The sequence below is a fragment of the Falco cherrug genome, chromosome Z (genome assembly GCF_023634085.1).
Source record: "Falco cherrug isolate bFalChe1 chromosome Z, bFalChe1.pri, whole genome shotgun sequence".
Lineage (NCBI taxonomy): Eukaryota > Metazoa > Chordata > Aves > Falconiformes > Falconidae > Falco > Falco cherrug.
This window is the reverse complement of record NC_073720.1, coordinates 77589975-77605833: the sequence shown is the minus strand read 5'-3', so window position 1 is coordinate 77605833 and position 15859 is coordinate 77589975. Positions and strand designations below refer to the sequence as shown.

Genomic DNA, 15859 nt, shown 5'->3' with positions numbered 1-15859 from the left:
GCACCTAGGCCTGCATGTGAAAATCACAAGAACTGTGTCCGTGTAGAGAACAGTGCTGCTTTTCTTGGTAGCAGCAGCTTGCTAAAAATAGACCAAAACATTGAAAATTGGAAACTGTAGGAGTACAGAAGCTGCCTCCTGTGTGGAAGAGTGGGATTTGTGTAACATTATGGGACATGGTGTCTGTCGCCCACAGTCATCTCTGTATTTGAAGAGTGGGGCTGTAAAAGAAGCCTCTGACCTGGAGACCAGGGCAAAAGCTGCAACTTGTAAAGCTGTGCAATGATCAAAATAATATGATCGTTTCACCAAAAAATTTCTGTACTTAACTGAAAATGGGATATTTTCTTCATCAGTCTGTGTCATATCTTCGGGTGTTTTCCCCTTTTTGCTTCCCTTTTAGGGCTGGCTTTTGTTTCTTGTTCCCTTGAAATAAAGGATGGCAAAAGGTTATTATGAAAAAAAGGTTGAAGTTTTTGTTAATGGTGTGGGGGCTTTCTGTTGAAAAAAGTCCATACAAAATACCTGTACTACAAGTACTGAGAATTTGATTCTGTAGCCAAAAAAAATTTTAAAAATTCAAGAGCAGGTCACGATTGATATTTGAAGAAGCACCTTTAAAGTTCTAAATTAATATAAATTACTTGGATTTGTTGTGCTTAAAAGTAGTCCTAATCAGTCAAGTTTCAGCGGCCTTAACTGGTCCAGCCATCTCAGTTTCTTTCGATTAATAATGTTCATGTACTCAGAAGGTCTGGATAATCAGTCCAGATTTAGGGAGGAGATGTCCCATAAACTTGTAATAAAAATGAGAGTGTTAAAGGGAATCAGTAGGTTCATTCTCTCAGCACCAGTGCTACTAACTCAAAAGGTGGAAGATGAATACTGCTTTTTGAAAGCTAAAAGTAGCTCTGTCCCAGAGTTGCGCCATCCTGGCAAGCATTTTGTCCCCTCTTTTGCTCTACGCCGCTCTGTGCCATCAGCTCAGTGACGGCTGTGTCTGGTGAGGGAACCCTGTGAAGCCACCTCCGGAAGCGATCTCAAGAAACAGGACATGGGTTGGCGAAGAGACGCCGTGGTGCAGCAGGCAGAGCTCCCACATACACCTCCACATCATGCTTTGGCAGTGCTGTTGGGCCCTAACCCGCATGTTTGGGTTGCCTCCCTGGTGCGGGCACCAGCAGGCTGTGCCGGAGGTGGGGCAGTGCCTGCTGCGTGGGGAGCGCGTCGCTCAGCTCGCTGGATCGCTGAGGGTTTGGCCGGCACCTCCTGAAAACCAAAACCGCAGCTTGCTCTGGCACTGGGCAAAAAGCAGCTGTATCCTGACATTCCTGCTGGAAACAGAAGGCACACGTGTAACAGGTAAGTTAGTTAGCTATTCATACAGGCTTTGCTTTCCCACTGTATCTGCTTGAGGCTAAATTATGTTCGTGTTGCAGCTGTCTTTTTTCTGTGTGTGTGTTTGTTGCAGTTCTTTTTTCTTTTTTCTTTTTTTCCTTCCTCCCCCTTCTCCCTTCCGGGAATTTTATGGGCTGAAATAACACAAGCTGCTGACTTCCAGGGCTTCTGATGTGATCCTGTCATCGGCAGGCTTGAAGTGCTCCAGAGCTAGCTGTATGTAGTGAATTGTTTTTTAAAATTATTTTAACATATTGGAAACAGGCTTTTTAGACACTGTGTAAGCCTGTGTGTTTTCAACATTACACAACAAGCCGTTGACATGACATAGGCAGCCTTGAAGAGGGGTGAGGAAGAACATGCTTTTAAACTAATGTCTAAGTTCCATATTTATAATTTTTGTTTGGTTTTGTTGTGGGTTTGGTTTTTTTGTTGTGGGGTTTTTTTTGTTTTGGTTTTTTTTTCTCACAACCCATGCTGTTCTTGCTTCAAAAAAAAAAAGTCCATGTAATTTTTTTGGCATACCAATGCAGACCTTTCTATGCCTATGACATATAAAATATTGCATAGTCAGGGTATGGGGATCTGTAAGAGCAACTTTTTGGTTGAATTGTGCTTACGTATCAATAACTTACACCAAGACATTGTTTACTTCATAAGATGCTAAAATACCAGATACAACAAACATGGGAAAAAGTAATAGTTTTCAATAAACTTTATATTACTGTACATTCTGTAGTAGAAATTGGATAGGTAGGTTTTGCTTAGGTCACACGACTATTTGATTATTGTTACTAGTACACTCTTTTCTTCTTTGGAGAAAATGAAAGTAGTATGTTAAATAACAACAGTGTTCTTAAACATTGCAGACACCTCTGCTGAGTTCTTGTTCCTTTTTTTGACAACTAGTTTTTTCAGTGCTGTGGTTTTTTAAATTGACATAAACCATACTGGATAACAATTTTTCTACACAGGACATTTTCTTTTCCAGACTAATGTATTTGTTACTGCCCGCATCTTGTATAAAATGGTACTTTTTTGTTTTTTCGTTTGTTTACAGGAGTGATTAGAGATGAGGGGTGTATAGAGCTCGCAGAAAATTCTGTACCTCATCTTGGGAGTTTCAGGGTCAACTTTCTTGGCCAGTGTTTCTCATAGCTCTAGTTCTGGGGCTTTGCACCTTACTCAGACACTCTCAGTTTGAAATCTAGGCAAAATTGTATTACCCTGAAAGCAGTGGCTCTTGGAGGACTGGGAGAGGGGCTAGAGGAGAAACCTCTTTTTCCAAAAGGTAAAGGTACACCTTTTTCAGTGAGTTGTCATCCAGTGCATTAATTCTCATAATTTCTGCTCTTTGTTTTTCTGAGGGAGGAAAATCTGCACTTGCAAAAGCTTGGGACTTCGTCCTGAGTCTCTTCTGCCAACTTTGTAGGGAGGCAAGGAGGTCAGTAGCCTTGTGAGCTCCTCAGGAGCATTTTAAGGCTGAGAAACCTTCCTGCTTCTGGAAGAAGTCAGCTCTGTTCATGCCTTTATACCTTGCTTAGTAGACGTGCTTGAACTGACTAGAAAACTAATGTTTTTCATCCCCAAGAAGGAAGCCTTTGTGAAGCAGGACAAGGCCTCACAAAGGTGGAGATTTTACATTTTTTAACTGAACAGTAACGTGCTGACTCCTTCAGAGCATGCAGAGGGCCCTTATGAAGCAATTTTGAGAGGTCCCAAGTTAAGAGCCAAAGCTGATGTAAGAAGTGCCCCAGACTGACTCTTTAAGTAGGAATAGTAAAACACTGTTTTTCTAAAAATAGAATTTTTCTAAAATAACCTAAGAAGAAAACCCAACTTCTACCTCCCCTGCCCCCACCAAGTCATGCCAGCGATGTGCTCAGATATTTTAACAGCAAAGTTCTATTAAGATTCCTTGACTTGCTGACATTTGTTTATCCTCCTATATTATTTATGTATCATCCTATATTATTTACCCAACGTCATTGTGACAATGTGTGTGTCAGTTCATACGGGTTAGTGAATAATTCTTTGTTTCTGCATCCTGGGGGTGAAAAACTGTCTAATTCATGAATGTCTAATTCAGGGGATCACGCACTAGCTCTTGTGACTGCCAGTCATCCAGTTTGAGTATTGCCTAGTTTGATTATTGTCTAGTTTGATTATTGTAATAAAAACAACCAAACTCATAACCTCGATGATCTTTGGTTTTAAGATTAAGTTCTCTTTTGCGTGACATTTCTATCTTTTTAGACCGCTCTTTAAAGAATACCGGTTCTGTTTGTAATCCCCATTTCTATTCCAGCTCTGCTGAGAAGGGCTTTGCATGCTGTCCTGTGGTGATACTGCAGACCAAGTGACACAAATCCTAGCTGAGCTCAGCAGCTCTGTGTGGCTGGCATGTGGCTGGCACCTAATCGCATGCTTTCCTGGTGTTCTCTTATCAGCTTGCAGTTTGCTGCTGCAGATAGCTTTGGAACATTCTGGTGTTTAAAACAACATGTAGAGATGGAAACAGCTGCAGTAATTAACAGCTAAATACTAACCTTCTGCAGGATGCAGAACTGCAAAGATGATTTTTGAACTATCTGCAAAAAAGGAGAGTTCCGCTACAAGTGACCAGGTCTTATGTTACTGTAATGCTCTGTTGTGCAGAGTGGGAAACTGAGAAGAGTGGTGACAGTTCTGGTATGCTGCTTCTAATATTTGAATATGACTGAATGAAAATGAAATTTCAGTATGTGCCAGTTTGCAGAATTTATTGTTATAGAAACAGGAAGTTTCCAAAGGGAGGGAATTGCAGAGCACATTTTAAGAATAAATAAGAGTGGGGAGTTTAAAACAAATTATTGATGTCAGAACTTTTTTCATGATACTTTTGTATGTCCAGTGAGGAGTTTTACTGATGCTCAGAAGTATGGCTTTTCTGAAGTATTTCTCAATGCATAGCTGAGGGAAGCTTCAGGTTAGGTAACCCATTCTGTGATCAAGTGGTAATACTGAGATCACTCTTCATCAAAATGATGATAAAATGAACGTCTTTGATGGTGAAAAGTAAGTTTGAGGATAAAATGCCTTTACTTCTCTGATGCTGTAAGTTGAAAAACTTTTCCAGTAAAACAAAGCCCCCATTTGATGCTGGAGAGGTATAACCTGGCTACAAACCCAGAGCTTTCTTGCAGTCTTTGCTTTTAACTCCATTTAAAAGAAACAAGGAGTGTTTAACTTGTGGTGTTAATTAACGTGCTGGTCTGTTTGCATACATGCAGAATCTGAAGGCAGCAAATGAATTATGTTACCCTGCTCGGCATATACTGCATTTCTTCCCACCTCACTTGCAATAATCATGAAAGGACATTAAGTAGAAGTTGCCCTTGTATAGCAAAGGTTATAGAGCAATAGCCATGCTACATACCTAAGTCCAGATAATTTCTTCTGCTCACAGATTGAGCTGTGTGTATGTGAAGGTTCTTCATGCGTAGGTAATACGCGTGCTCTGTGACCAAGTAGGAAGCTCTTTTCCTTAGCTTCCAAACACAAAAAGCTGTGAAAGCATTAGACACAGTGGGAGATAGAAATGAATGAATGCATAGTGCTTTTTACCATCAGCTGTGGGATGATTTTTCTGCATATCCCTAACTTCCTGCATATATGTAAGCATAAACTAAAGTGTTGGAAGTGGAAGAAAAGAGTCAAATGGTGCAAAAATTATTTAAAGTAAATTGTCATTCACTGCCCTTGGTTGTTTACTGTTCAGGCATAAAGCTGTTTCAGAGTCTTAATAGTGACATAACAGTTATTTTAATAAATAAAGAAAAACAAACATACCAGTATTAAGCTTTGGACTTGACATAGGCTGCTGAAATCCACAGATCTTAAAACAGGCATCTAACCTAAAGGTGGTTTTGCAGATCAGTTAGTTTCTAGGTGGTATGAAGCCTTGTTCTGCACTGTGGTAAATATAGTACTGATCTTACAGGTCATGCTTGGTAACACGTGATTTCAAATACGAGTAGGTTGTCTCAAAAAACACTGCTTAAAAACCTGTTCCTTTAAATTTGAGTAGCATGGTTAATCATCTTTGATTATGTATCAGTTGATGCATAAAATCCAGTGATTAAATATTGCCAAGTTTCCTTTCTGTGCCAAAATGGCAGAAATCTTATTTTAGTAATCAAAATACAAGAAAACAGTGAGTCTGTGTATGGAAGTTGTCTGGCTTCATGTGCTGCGATTATCAATAAATTTAGCAGCACTTGAGGCTTTAAAAACACTTCATGAGCTAATCAGTTTTTCAGTTTTCTGGTTCAAACCAGTCTCTGTTAAAAATTTGTCATGTTTTTGTTTTATGAAAAAATGTGTTTTATGAAAAAATGGGTTTACTTCCTATGTGCTTTTCTAGCATTCCTAAATGATGGTTGATCATACTTCTGGTATAGATGAACATGTGTTACAAATAGTTTGTGTGGTGAGAAAATTGCAGAAGAATAAAATTTCGGGGTTAATCTTTTCAATGATAGTAACCCAGATCATCTTTTGAGTTGAGTTTTGCAGAGAAGCATGGTCTTGTGTTAACACTGGTCTTTGGGTTTTGTCTCTGATATATTACAGTCAACTTTCTGGTCTGAGAAAGAAGCACCAACATAATCCTACTATTTGTTATTAGTTGTGCTGTTGTTCAGGAGGAGAATGTGTGTGGAGTTTGAAGGTTGTCAGGTGGCAAACCGAATTCTGAAGTGCTCCTAAGATCACAGAAAAGTCCTGATGAGGCTTTCCTCATGGTTGAGTTTCGTCAGCAGTCCACCACCCACTTGTCTCCTCACACACTGGTCCTTCCCTGGGTAGCATCTGAACCAGGGTTTGATGTCTAGAAAACTGACCTGTTGAAGTTTGTCTGCCCTCTGCAGATGAAGGTACTTTACAGCAGTTTATTTTTCACATTTGCTCTGAGCTGTGAATGCATAGTTGAGCAGGGCCAATCTGTTTCTAAGTTTCATAGGTCTAAGGGGGAGTCAATTTATCTCTAAAATTAATTTTCTTATAATCTTCCATAGAGTCATTTAGGTTGAAAAAGAAGTCCAGCGGTTATCCCAGGACTGATGAGTCCATCCCTAAACCACGTTGGTATGCACCACATCTACACGTTTTTTAAACACCTCCAGGCATGGTGATTCCACCGTTACCCTGGGCAGCCTGAGTACTTCACCACCCTTTCAGTGAAAATTTTATTTATTCCTAATATTCAATCTAAACTTCCCCAACTTGAGGTTGTTTCCTCTTGTCCTGTCGCTTCTCATCTGGCAGAAGAGACCGACCCCTGGCTGCCTGCAGCCCCCTGTCAGGCAGCTGTAGAGAGCAGTAAGGTTCACCCTGAATCTCCTCCTCTCCAGACTAAACACCCCCAGTTCCCTCAGCCACTCCTCATAGGACTTGTGCTCCAGCCCTTTCCCCAGCTCTGTTGCCCTTCTCTGGACACGCTCCAGCACCTCTATGTCCCTCTTGCGGTGAGGAGCCCTAACCTGAGCATGGTATTTGAGGTGCGGCTGCACCAGTGCCCAGTACAGCGGGATGATCACACTGGTTTGGATGCAAGCCAGGATGCTGTTGGCCTGCTTAGCCACCTGGGCACACTGCTGGCTCATGTTCAGCTGGCCGTAAATCTTTGTCAAGCTGTGGAAATTTAAACTATAATAATAGTACTCATTTTTATATATATTTTAGGTTATGTTCACACCAGCTGAGTTTATGAATGTTAAAAGCACAGGAAGCATCCCTAGAGATAGGGAGTTTTGCTGTTGTTGGTTTGGTTTGATTTGGTTTGAAGATGGGTATGTAAACCATGTATATTGAAGAACTGAAGAATCACAAAAGCATGAATTCAACAAACTGCCTATTTAAATGAATCTCCATGCTTACATACCAAATCCTGTTTGGTTTGCTTTATGGCAACCAGTGATAAGTTTGGGGGTTTGTTGGGGCAGAGCTGTAGTGAGTTCAGTGGCATCACAGTAACAACATCAGCAAAAATTTTTAGATTTAATTAGAATTTAGTTACAGAAAAAGTAACCATACTCTAAGGATGCACCCCCTCCCCACCCCCCTCCACCAGTAGCTGGCATGGGCTGTAGACTTTGTTTATAACATGCTGTGTTTGTGAATTTCAGCAATGGTAATAGGTGTTAGAAATGAAAGAGGCATGCCAGTGGTCACATGTGGCAAAGTCAGTCCTCGGAAATTGGAATGTAAATTGTTTAGAAAAAAAATCATGCTGATTACTTCTACAAACAAACTCATCACAACAGGACGATGTAGTGGCATATGTAGTAGGAATGTTTTATGTAAATATACCTATGTCTGAGTAATAGAAAGGTACTAACTGGAAACCTATATCCTGCTGTTCCACTTCATTAAGTTTTTAGTATTAAACCTCCACAAAATTAACTGAGAGCTTGAAATCTTGGGAAGAATATTGTTCTCTTGGTTGTGTGGGTTTTTTATCCTTCTCTTAAACAGGTATTGTTTTTCTTAACAACTTAATAGCAGAGTTATGTATAAGAACAGTAATTACTAAATAGTAGGGTATTTCCAGAATTACTTGGTGTGAAACATGGCACACAAGCAGTCAGATTTGTAATTTTTAACTCGGCTTTTATAGATACTATAATAATAATATATATAAAGAGGTAGCATCAGTGCTGCTTTTTTCCCCCCAGTTTTAAATCACTGCATATCTTAGCTATTGTGTAGCTTTAAATATATATGTTTATATATTTTTATATGTATTTGTACATATACACAGATGCAGATGTTGGCTCAGATTGTGTCTTGGAACTCCACTTGGTTAATGGAGAATTAGTGCAATAGTGTTCATGCCACAGATCACAGCACTGATTCCTCAGTGTGACTGCATTTTGAAGACTCTGCATTGCTTTGCTCACGGTGTTAGCAATTGCATTGTGAGGTGCTGGAATGGCCTTTAGGTGCATCCTTGGCCTACCTGCTGACAACCTTTGTGTGTCCAGGGAGGTGAGGGTTGCATAGGCGTTACCACATCCCATCAAGCAAGTGAGGAGATTTAACCTGTACAGCTGAAATGGTATTTTACACTTAAGGGAAATAACCCATTATTTTTCACAGAGTTCTCTCAAGAGCATTTGCTGCCCACATTTTACAAACATGTTAATTAAAGCTTAGTAACTGAACGATTCATGTAACAAAGCAACCATTTGTAGTCAGATGGATTAGGTTTTCCCTTGCTTGCCTCACACAACTGTATTGAAGTAACCCTGTAGGTTAGTAATATGGAAATAATAAAGTGGATGTTAGCTCCAAGCCTCTGAAGCGGTCCCAGCTCGTTCATAGGTATGGTGTGTAAGCCCAAAAGAGTATGATGGCTCTTCAGTCCTCTCTCCTAGGCTGAGTACAGCTAGATCACTCAGGGAATATTTATATAAACTGGCCCAAAGGCTGGCAGGGCTGAAAGTGCCTGGTTCATCTAGGTAGCTTCTGCCACAGGAAAGGTCTTTGAGCTCTGATTTGAGAGATTCTTTTTTATAGAATAAGCCAGTTTCTTCTTTTCTCATTTTCTTGGCTCCCTGATGGGAGGGCAAAACACGAGGTGCCAACTTGCTTTTCCTGTTACTAGGACCCTCATATGTACTACTTCATTTTTTTCTCCCCTGATCCTGTCCTTAGATCTTTATTCATCTGTACTGCAGCATGATGGCCAAAACTGTCCTAGGACTTGACCTAGAGAAGCTCAAGCCAGAAGGATGGAAAGTTATTCCCATATTTTACATTTATATTTATGTTGTTATGGGAACAGATTTTTATCTCAGATTCCTCTTTCCTTGTTTTATTTTGGCAAAAGTATCTCAGCCTGGGACATTGTAACTTTACGTACTGTTGGAGTACTGCAGCCTACCTAGCTTTTGGTTTTTTCACCTTGTTGTGTCTGGTCTCCTTCAACCTACTACCATTCTGTCAGAGATCCCATCAGGAGCTCTGTGAACCACGCAGGCTGGAGGCTGGCTTAAAACAGGCTTGTAATTCAGTGTTACACTAACTTCCCCATTTCATTTGAGAAAATGTCACCTCAGGTTCTGTGAGAAGTTGCAGTGACAGCATGCCTTCCTCTGGAGGTTCATCTGTTTTTATCCACCAAGCTTATTTCCATGTTTGAGTGTATTGAGTGTTGTATTGTCTTTACATGCTTTATTCTTGACCAGTCTGTTGATCCTTATTTATTCTTTTCTTAGCATCTAAATCTTTCTGCATTGGTTACTTGGTAAATGTTTCCAGCACCTCTTCTGTTTGTGAAGGTAGCTGACTGTGCTTCTTTCTAAGGGTGGCAAATGACTTTCCTGAGTCCTATGAAATCTTCTCAGTGATTTCCAAAATTTGTAGTTTTGGTTGGACATAGCTCTTGCTACATTGCGTATAGGGTGGCTTCAGTGATTTTCAGCTCTCCGTAGCTAGAAGCTCTCACGGATTTCTTCACCTGCTGTTTTCTTTTTTCAAAGGACATTTGCATCCAGTTCTCTGAACAGTTAAAATCATTTTCTTTTGGTGTCATGTTTACTTTTTTTTTTTTTCTTTTCCCAATGCACTTTCCCTTTTATTTCCAGATTTCTGAGGGACACACAGTGAGACTAGATAACCAGTTTTTGGTAGGCATTTTTGTTTTGTTTTACTGACCCAGGTTTTGGCTTTCACGTTGTCTTTTTCAGCAGTAGTGTGAAGACTGTCCCACTAATTTGGCAAAGGAGTGTCTAAGGGTATTCCTTCTGTTACCAAATTAGATCCCAAGTCTCTTCATCTGTGCTTCCTGGAGAGCCATCCTCTAACTGACAGCCGAGAGCATCCGAGTCTGTTGGTCAGTTCTTGTGCTTATCTGTCTGTCTGTGCCTGTCCTGCCTGAGTGCAGGCTCATGAGAGCACAGGCTGTGACCCTGCAGCCCTCATGCTGCCTGTCAACCAGCATGTCTGCTAGCAGGGTGGGTTAATTAACAGGTACGAGTCTTTGCTAGATCACTGTTAACCTGTAACCTCTTCTCTGTCTTTTGAGCCCCTTCTCTGGTGGTCGTGGGAGTCTTGTGCTTTTGGTGGGTTCCTCTGCAGGGAGCATCTCCACCTGCTCCCTGCTGGTGAACTCCCTGTGGGCCTGGATGGATCCTCCAACACCTGTACCCCTGTCTGGGCAGGACCCACAGGGGTGCAGCCACCCACAGGAGGAACACTGCCGGAGGAACAGGCGTCAGTGCCACTGACACTCAGTTATCCCTCGGCTGTCAGCTCTGCCCTCCAGGGCATGCCTGACAACACAACAAAAACTTTGCTCTCACCGCAAGAGCACCTGCTTGGCTTTCTCTGCTGAGCCTGAACCACCAGGGCGAATCGAACTCTCCTTGTTCTTGCTTTTCTATTTGGCAGCTTAACCTTTTTGTGAGGGAGTGTTTGGCCCAGGCTGCAGTGGGGTTTTGACACCCCTGGGTCCAAGCAGGGTGTGTGCATGCTGCAGCAGCAGTGCATCAGGTGGTTGTTATGCCGGTCGCTAGGCAGTGTTTTAATATTTACCTCCATGTCTGACACACATCGGTGTGTGGCTTCACCCCTTCTGCAGTCCAACTGTCGCGCTGCAGCAAATGCAGCCGGTTAACAGCTGGGCATGGCTGGGCATGGCGCATAGCCCTTGGGAGAGGAAAACTGGAACAACCCACAGTAAAAAGCGGTCCCCCAGAGTCTGGCTGGTGTTAACAGGCTGTGTGGTGGCTACCATGAGGGGCTGGACCTTGGCAGCTTCTTGCATTGTCAGTCTGCAAGACTCAGGGTGGTTGTACACTAAAGGGCTTGGAAGAGCAAGGACCCCTTTCTTACTTGTAGTGGCTCCTTTGGGGGAGAGAGTGGAAAATTGAAGACCTTGCAGATTGCAGATTTGGGGCAAAAAGTGCCATAAATGAAGCAAGGCACACTGTGCCCCTGAGGGAGCCAGAAGATCATGGTAGTACTGCCCTGTAGAGGTGGTCTGCAGCAGGGTGCCCTGTGCTTTCCACCACCCTTCCTGCTCCCTGCCTCCAGCTCCTTGGTATGATGGGCTGTTGTTCCCCAGGTCAGCCTTTACAGGCAGGATGGCTTCGCATTCTCCATTAGCCACTGATCAGCAGCCCTGCATTAAACTGCTTTCTACTCCCTAACTGTTCTTCTTCCTCCATGAGGATTTAAACCCCTCATTGCATAGTTTCTGCTAGTTACTGCCATCCAGCTGGACAGATAGAACGAAGCAGCTCAGTTCTTCAGGAGGTCTTCACTCATCTCTACAGGTTGTAGTAGTGCTGCTGTGCTAGAACTTGGGAAAGAATTTTTCAGTGTACCGTAAGAAAATGGCTTGGTAGTTTTCTGAGGGGAGGAAGGGAGAAGAGCTCAGGTAAATGTGTTTTTCTTAAGTGGAGGGGGACTAGGGTGACTAATATGAAGGTGTAGAACAGAACCTGTTAGTCATGTAGAAGGAATTCAGATTAATTTCTTGGAGAAGAAAGAAAAGGAAAGGAAAGGAAAAACTATGGAAGAGCAAGTTAAGAAAAATATGCTGTTGCCTACAGATTACCTGATGGTGGTAGTGAAAATATAAGAAAAGATTGTTTAAAAACCTTTGTTCGCTGTACTGGTGTAGGAGGCTCTATACATTCCTATGAACATCTCCACCCATACAAAAGTTTCCGTCCATTACGTAGTCAGTCTATACATATATACATATATGGAAGAAGATTCTGTAGTGTGACAGTTGCAAATTCTCTCTAGTATATATTTAGAGTAGTCAAACGTCTTACTAAGGTGTGCCAGGTACGCTGGCAGGGAGAGCACGTCGTTGCTGTCATAGTGTACCTTTTAAATTCTGTACAACTTTGGTCTTATTGTTGAGAAATGCTTGTACTATGAAAAGTTACAGAAAGGAGAAAAAGTTCTGCGTGGAAGTAAAAAGTCACTCTTAAGTATGGAATAGCAATGTGGCCTCTGAGTTCATTCAGACAATGCGTGTTGTCGTACAGCAAGTGGCATGGTAAACATGAAGAGAAAAATCTAGAAAAAATGAGAACTTGATCTGTTCATTTAAATGTAAACTATGAATATCTTGCTGTGATCAAGATGTCATATACAGCTTTGAGCATAGGGGCATGAAACAGGAATGGAGTAGTAGTATTGCATCTGTATAAAGTATTGATGAGAAAATTAGAATATTAATTTCTGGCCATTGAAGATTGATACAGTCACAGCAGAATTAAAACATGCTGCTCTTGGATTAATGTCACTGAAGCTAGGAGAACAGACCGTGTCATTTGCTGCTTCTCCGAAAGGGTCCCATGTTACATAGAAACACTTGTGTTTGTGTTATATACAGATTAGTTACTCTTCTTGAGTAAAAAACATGTTTGAGTTTGCCAATATATCATTAAATATTTTGTATGTCTGAGGAAAAAGAATGTTTCGAGAAGATCTATAGGCATGATGCTGTCAAAATCCTACATACATGTATTGTATAAATACAGGCAAGACAGAAGACCTAAAATGATGACCCTAATTTTCAATAATAATTTATTCTTAATTTTTAGCTGGATATCTATTGAATTCAGGTTGCTTATGCTTGCTTAATAGAAGTATTTGTAACAAAGGTGAAATAAATTAATTTGCTTTTTTTTCTCTCAGAAGCAGTCCCCATCTGCAGACACATCAAAACCGCAAATTGTGAAGCCATCTGAAAAAAAGGTATGAATTCCTGAGAAACTCATGCTTGCAGTTAAGCACAAATATATGAAGCAATGGAATTTCTTTTTTAGCACATTGATACTGAGTAACTTTGCTTTGTTTATTTCTTGTCTGCAGCTTAGTTTACTCTTAAAAAAATACTTAAGAAATACAATGCAAAGCCCTGAGAGGTTTTATGACAGCAATAAACAAACTTTTAATTAAATATTTTAATTTTAGATGAGTTACACTTTGTGACATGTATATGGCTCCCCCCAGTGTAATTACAAGGTTATTTACCTAATGATAATTTTTCACATATCCAAAGAATTCAGGACAGGTTTCAGCTTTTAGTGTTTGTACAGTTGCATCTTCTCGTTGATTGTCTCATTGTCTGTCTGACAGCTTCCTTGCCTTTGTCCTTTATGCTTGTTCTGTCTTGTTTTATGACTACAACTTCTTCAGCACCAAAGCTGTGTCATCAGTCATGTACTTAACTTGTACCGAGTCATAATCTTCCCTTAAGCCTCCATTGCCAAACAGAATTTAGATCTATTATTTAAACAAATGATTAATGATTCTTTCCCTCTTTCATTTTCTGTAATAGTAACAATGAAACCAACAAAAGTACTTAGTACCTAACTAGACCAGCAGGCTTTTGTGTAGTAGTAGAAATTAGGACTGTCTACACTGTGTGTAAATAGAAATAAAGGAACCTTAGAGCAGTGAGGTTGCAGGGAGTCTCTGGAGGTCATCTAGTCCAACCCTCTGGTCCAGGCAGACCCAGCTCTGCAGGTCAGTTAGACTGCTTCAGGCCTTGCCAGATGAGCATTGAACACCTGTGTGTGTGCAGGTTACACAGCGGCCCTGGGTAGCCAGTTCTGATGTTTGTTCACCTCCATTTTTATGTTGTGTTTTTTTTTTTTTTTACTTTCATCAAATGGGGACTTCCTTTGCTGCAAGTTGCATCAGTTGCCTCTGGTAATTTTAACCTGCACCCCTGAAGACAGTCTAGCTCCATCTTCTCCGTACTTGGTGTTAGCCATTACATTCCCCTCAACTTCTAAAACCCTTTTCCTCCATGCACACACCTAAGACAGACTAGTAGCAATGAGCTGATGATGATTAAACCTTTTCCATTTGTGCACAACCATCATTACTCATAAATAAAGGTAGCTGCAAGTCTCCAGTTTCATCTTCCTGTTATGTTTGTGAGCAAGCTCATTTGTATCATGTTTGTAACTGATGCTGTTCTCCATACGGTTTAACCCAGACAGCTATCTAAAAACAGTGATGGTCTTTCCCTACTTGAAATTTTAAATAACTCTCAGAAGAATGTGCTAAATTTCTAATCAGATCTTTAAAATTGCTGTTTGCAAGATGAGACTGTAATAGATAGCAGAGGCATACTTCAGCACTGTGAGACTGATAAACACAAATCCTTTTGAAAGAATGCCCTGCATTTGCATGTGTAAGACAATGTTTTATTTTAACGTCTGTTGCATTATTAATGTCTTCCTCCTGCTGGATTAAGCAAGTTACCCGCATTTTTGACAGCTGACTTCTTTTGAAAGAAATCAGGCCGCTGACTCACTTTTATTTCTAGTCCTAAATTTCTTGCAAATTAAATCTTTCCTAATTGCCTGCTATAACCACGTCTTGATATGTTTTTTCTTACAGTCTCTCTAGTGCATAGCTGCTCTTAAATGTGCTCTGGGTCTCTCTTTAGCTCCTGTGTGCAAATCCTTTGTTTCAAATTAACCCTCAGTATTATGCCTCTTCTGAGAGAACTGTGAGTCACTGCAGCAGAAGAAGGAATGTGGAACTTCGTGTTTTGCAGGTGAAGCCCCAGGGTTAGGTGGGAAGGTTGGAGGACCAGGGTGGAGAGCAGGCACCCAGTGGCTTTGGCTGGAGGAGTGGATGAAGGATTTTGCCACCGACAAAGACATGTCCCGTGCCGCTTTCTTGCCACTTTCTTCCCTTTGCACACTTCTGTGCAACTGCAGTGTAAATTAAGGAACTAGTTAAAAGTACTATTTTTCTTTTTCAGCTATTCTTCAGTTTCCTGAGTCAGTTTAAAGTATGGTCCCTCAGATACTGGCACAGTGCAGATCAAAGCAGGCAGTGGACTGGGAGGTAGAACACCTTTTTCTCCATAGGAATTCAGTGTACACTGTGAACTGATGCTATGGCTTCAGGCAGTGACTGCTCACCACTGACTCAGTTTAAAGGATGATGGAATAGGTGCCTTTGAATGTGTAGTCTTGTGCTAAAATTGTTGGTTTGACTGGCTTGGTAATAATTTCTTTTTTATTGGATTTTAACTTTGTTATTGCTAGAAGTCTGTCTAAATAGCATCTTCGTGTGTATAAGTCTTGAATCAAAGGATTGCCCATGGGAATCCATATATTCTTCAGCATTGTCATAGATAAATTAACAGTATGAGCAATTCTACACATTTTTAAAGATAGGATGAATAATGTATACCCTACACAAAAAATGCATTGTGTTAAGTAAAATAAAATTTACAATATATATATAGGTTAACAAAAAAGGTATGCAGGTGCTAATAAATGGTTTGGCAGGCTGAGAATTTGAATTTATGTTCTGTACAGCTATTGTTGGGTGTTGACAGAAATGAAAGTTTTACTGTCCTGCGCAAAAGATGTTTACTTTTCTTCTGAAAAGCACGTAAGGAAAACCTGAATCTGTGCTCTTT

General features: G+C 40.8%; 1 protein-coding gene across 12 annotated transcripts in view; it reads left to right on the top strand.

Annotated features, from left to right (window-relative positions):
- The window catches only part of CAST (calpastatin), a 60987-nt gene that overhangs the window by 16590 nt on the left and 28538 nt on the right, over positions 1-15859 (top strand). For 5 of the 12 annotated variants that reach the window (XM_055698929.1, XM_055698933.1, XM_055698935.1 and 2 more), the window contains one exon: positions 13102-13161. In XM_055698929.1, the coding sequence (XP_055554904.1) occupies positions 13102-13161 (60 nt within the window). Of the gene's footprint in view, positions 1-1061; positions 1363-3956; positions 4090-6202; positions 6315-13101; positions 13162-15859 lie in introns of those variants that run through there. The other 7 variants (XM_055698934.1, XM_055698930.1, XM_055698936.1 and 4 more) reach the window with 5 other exon arrangements.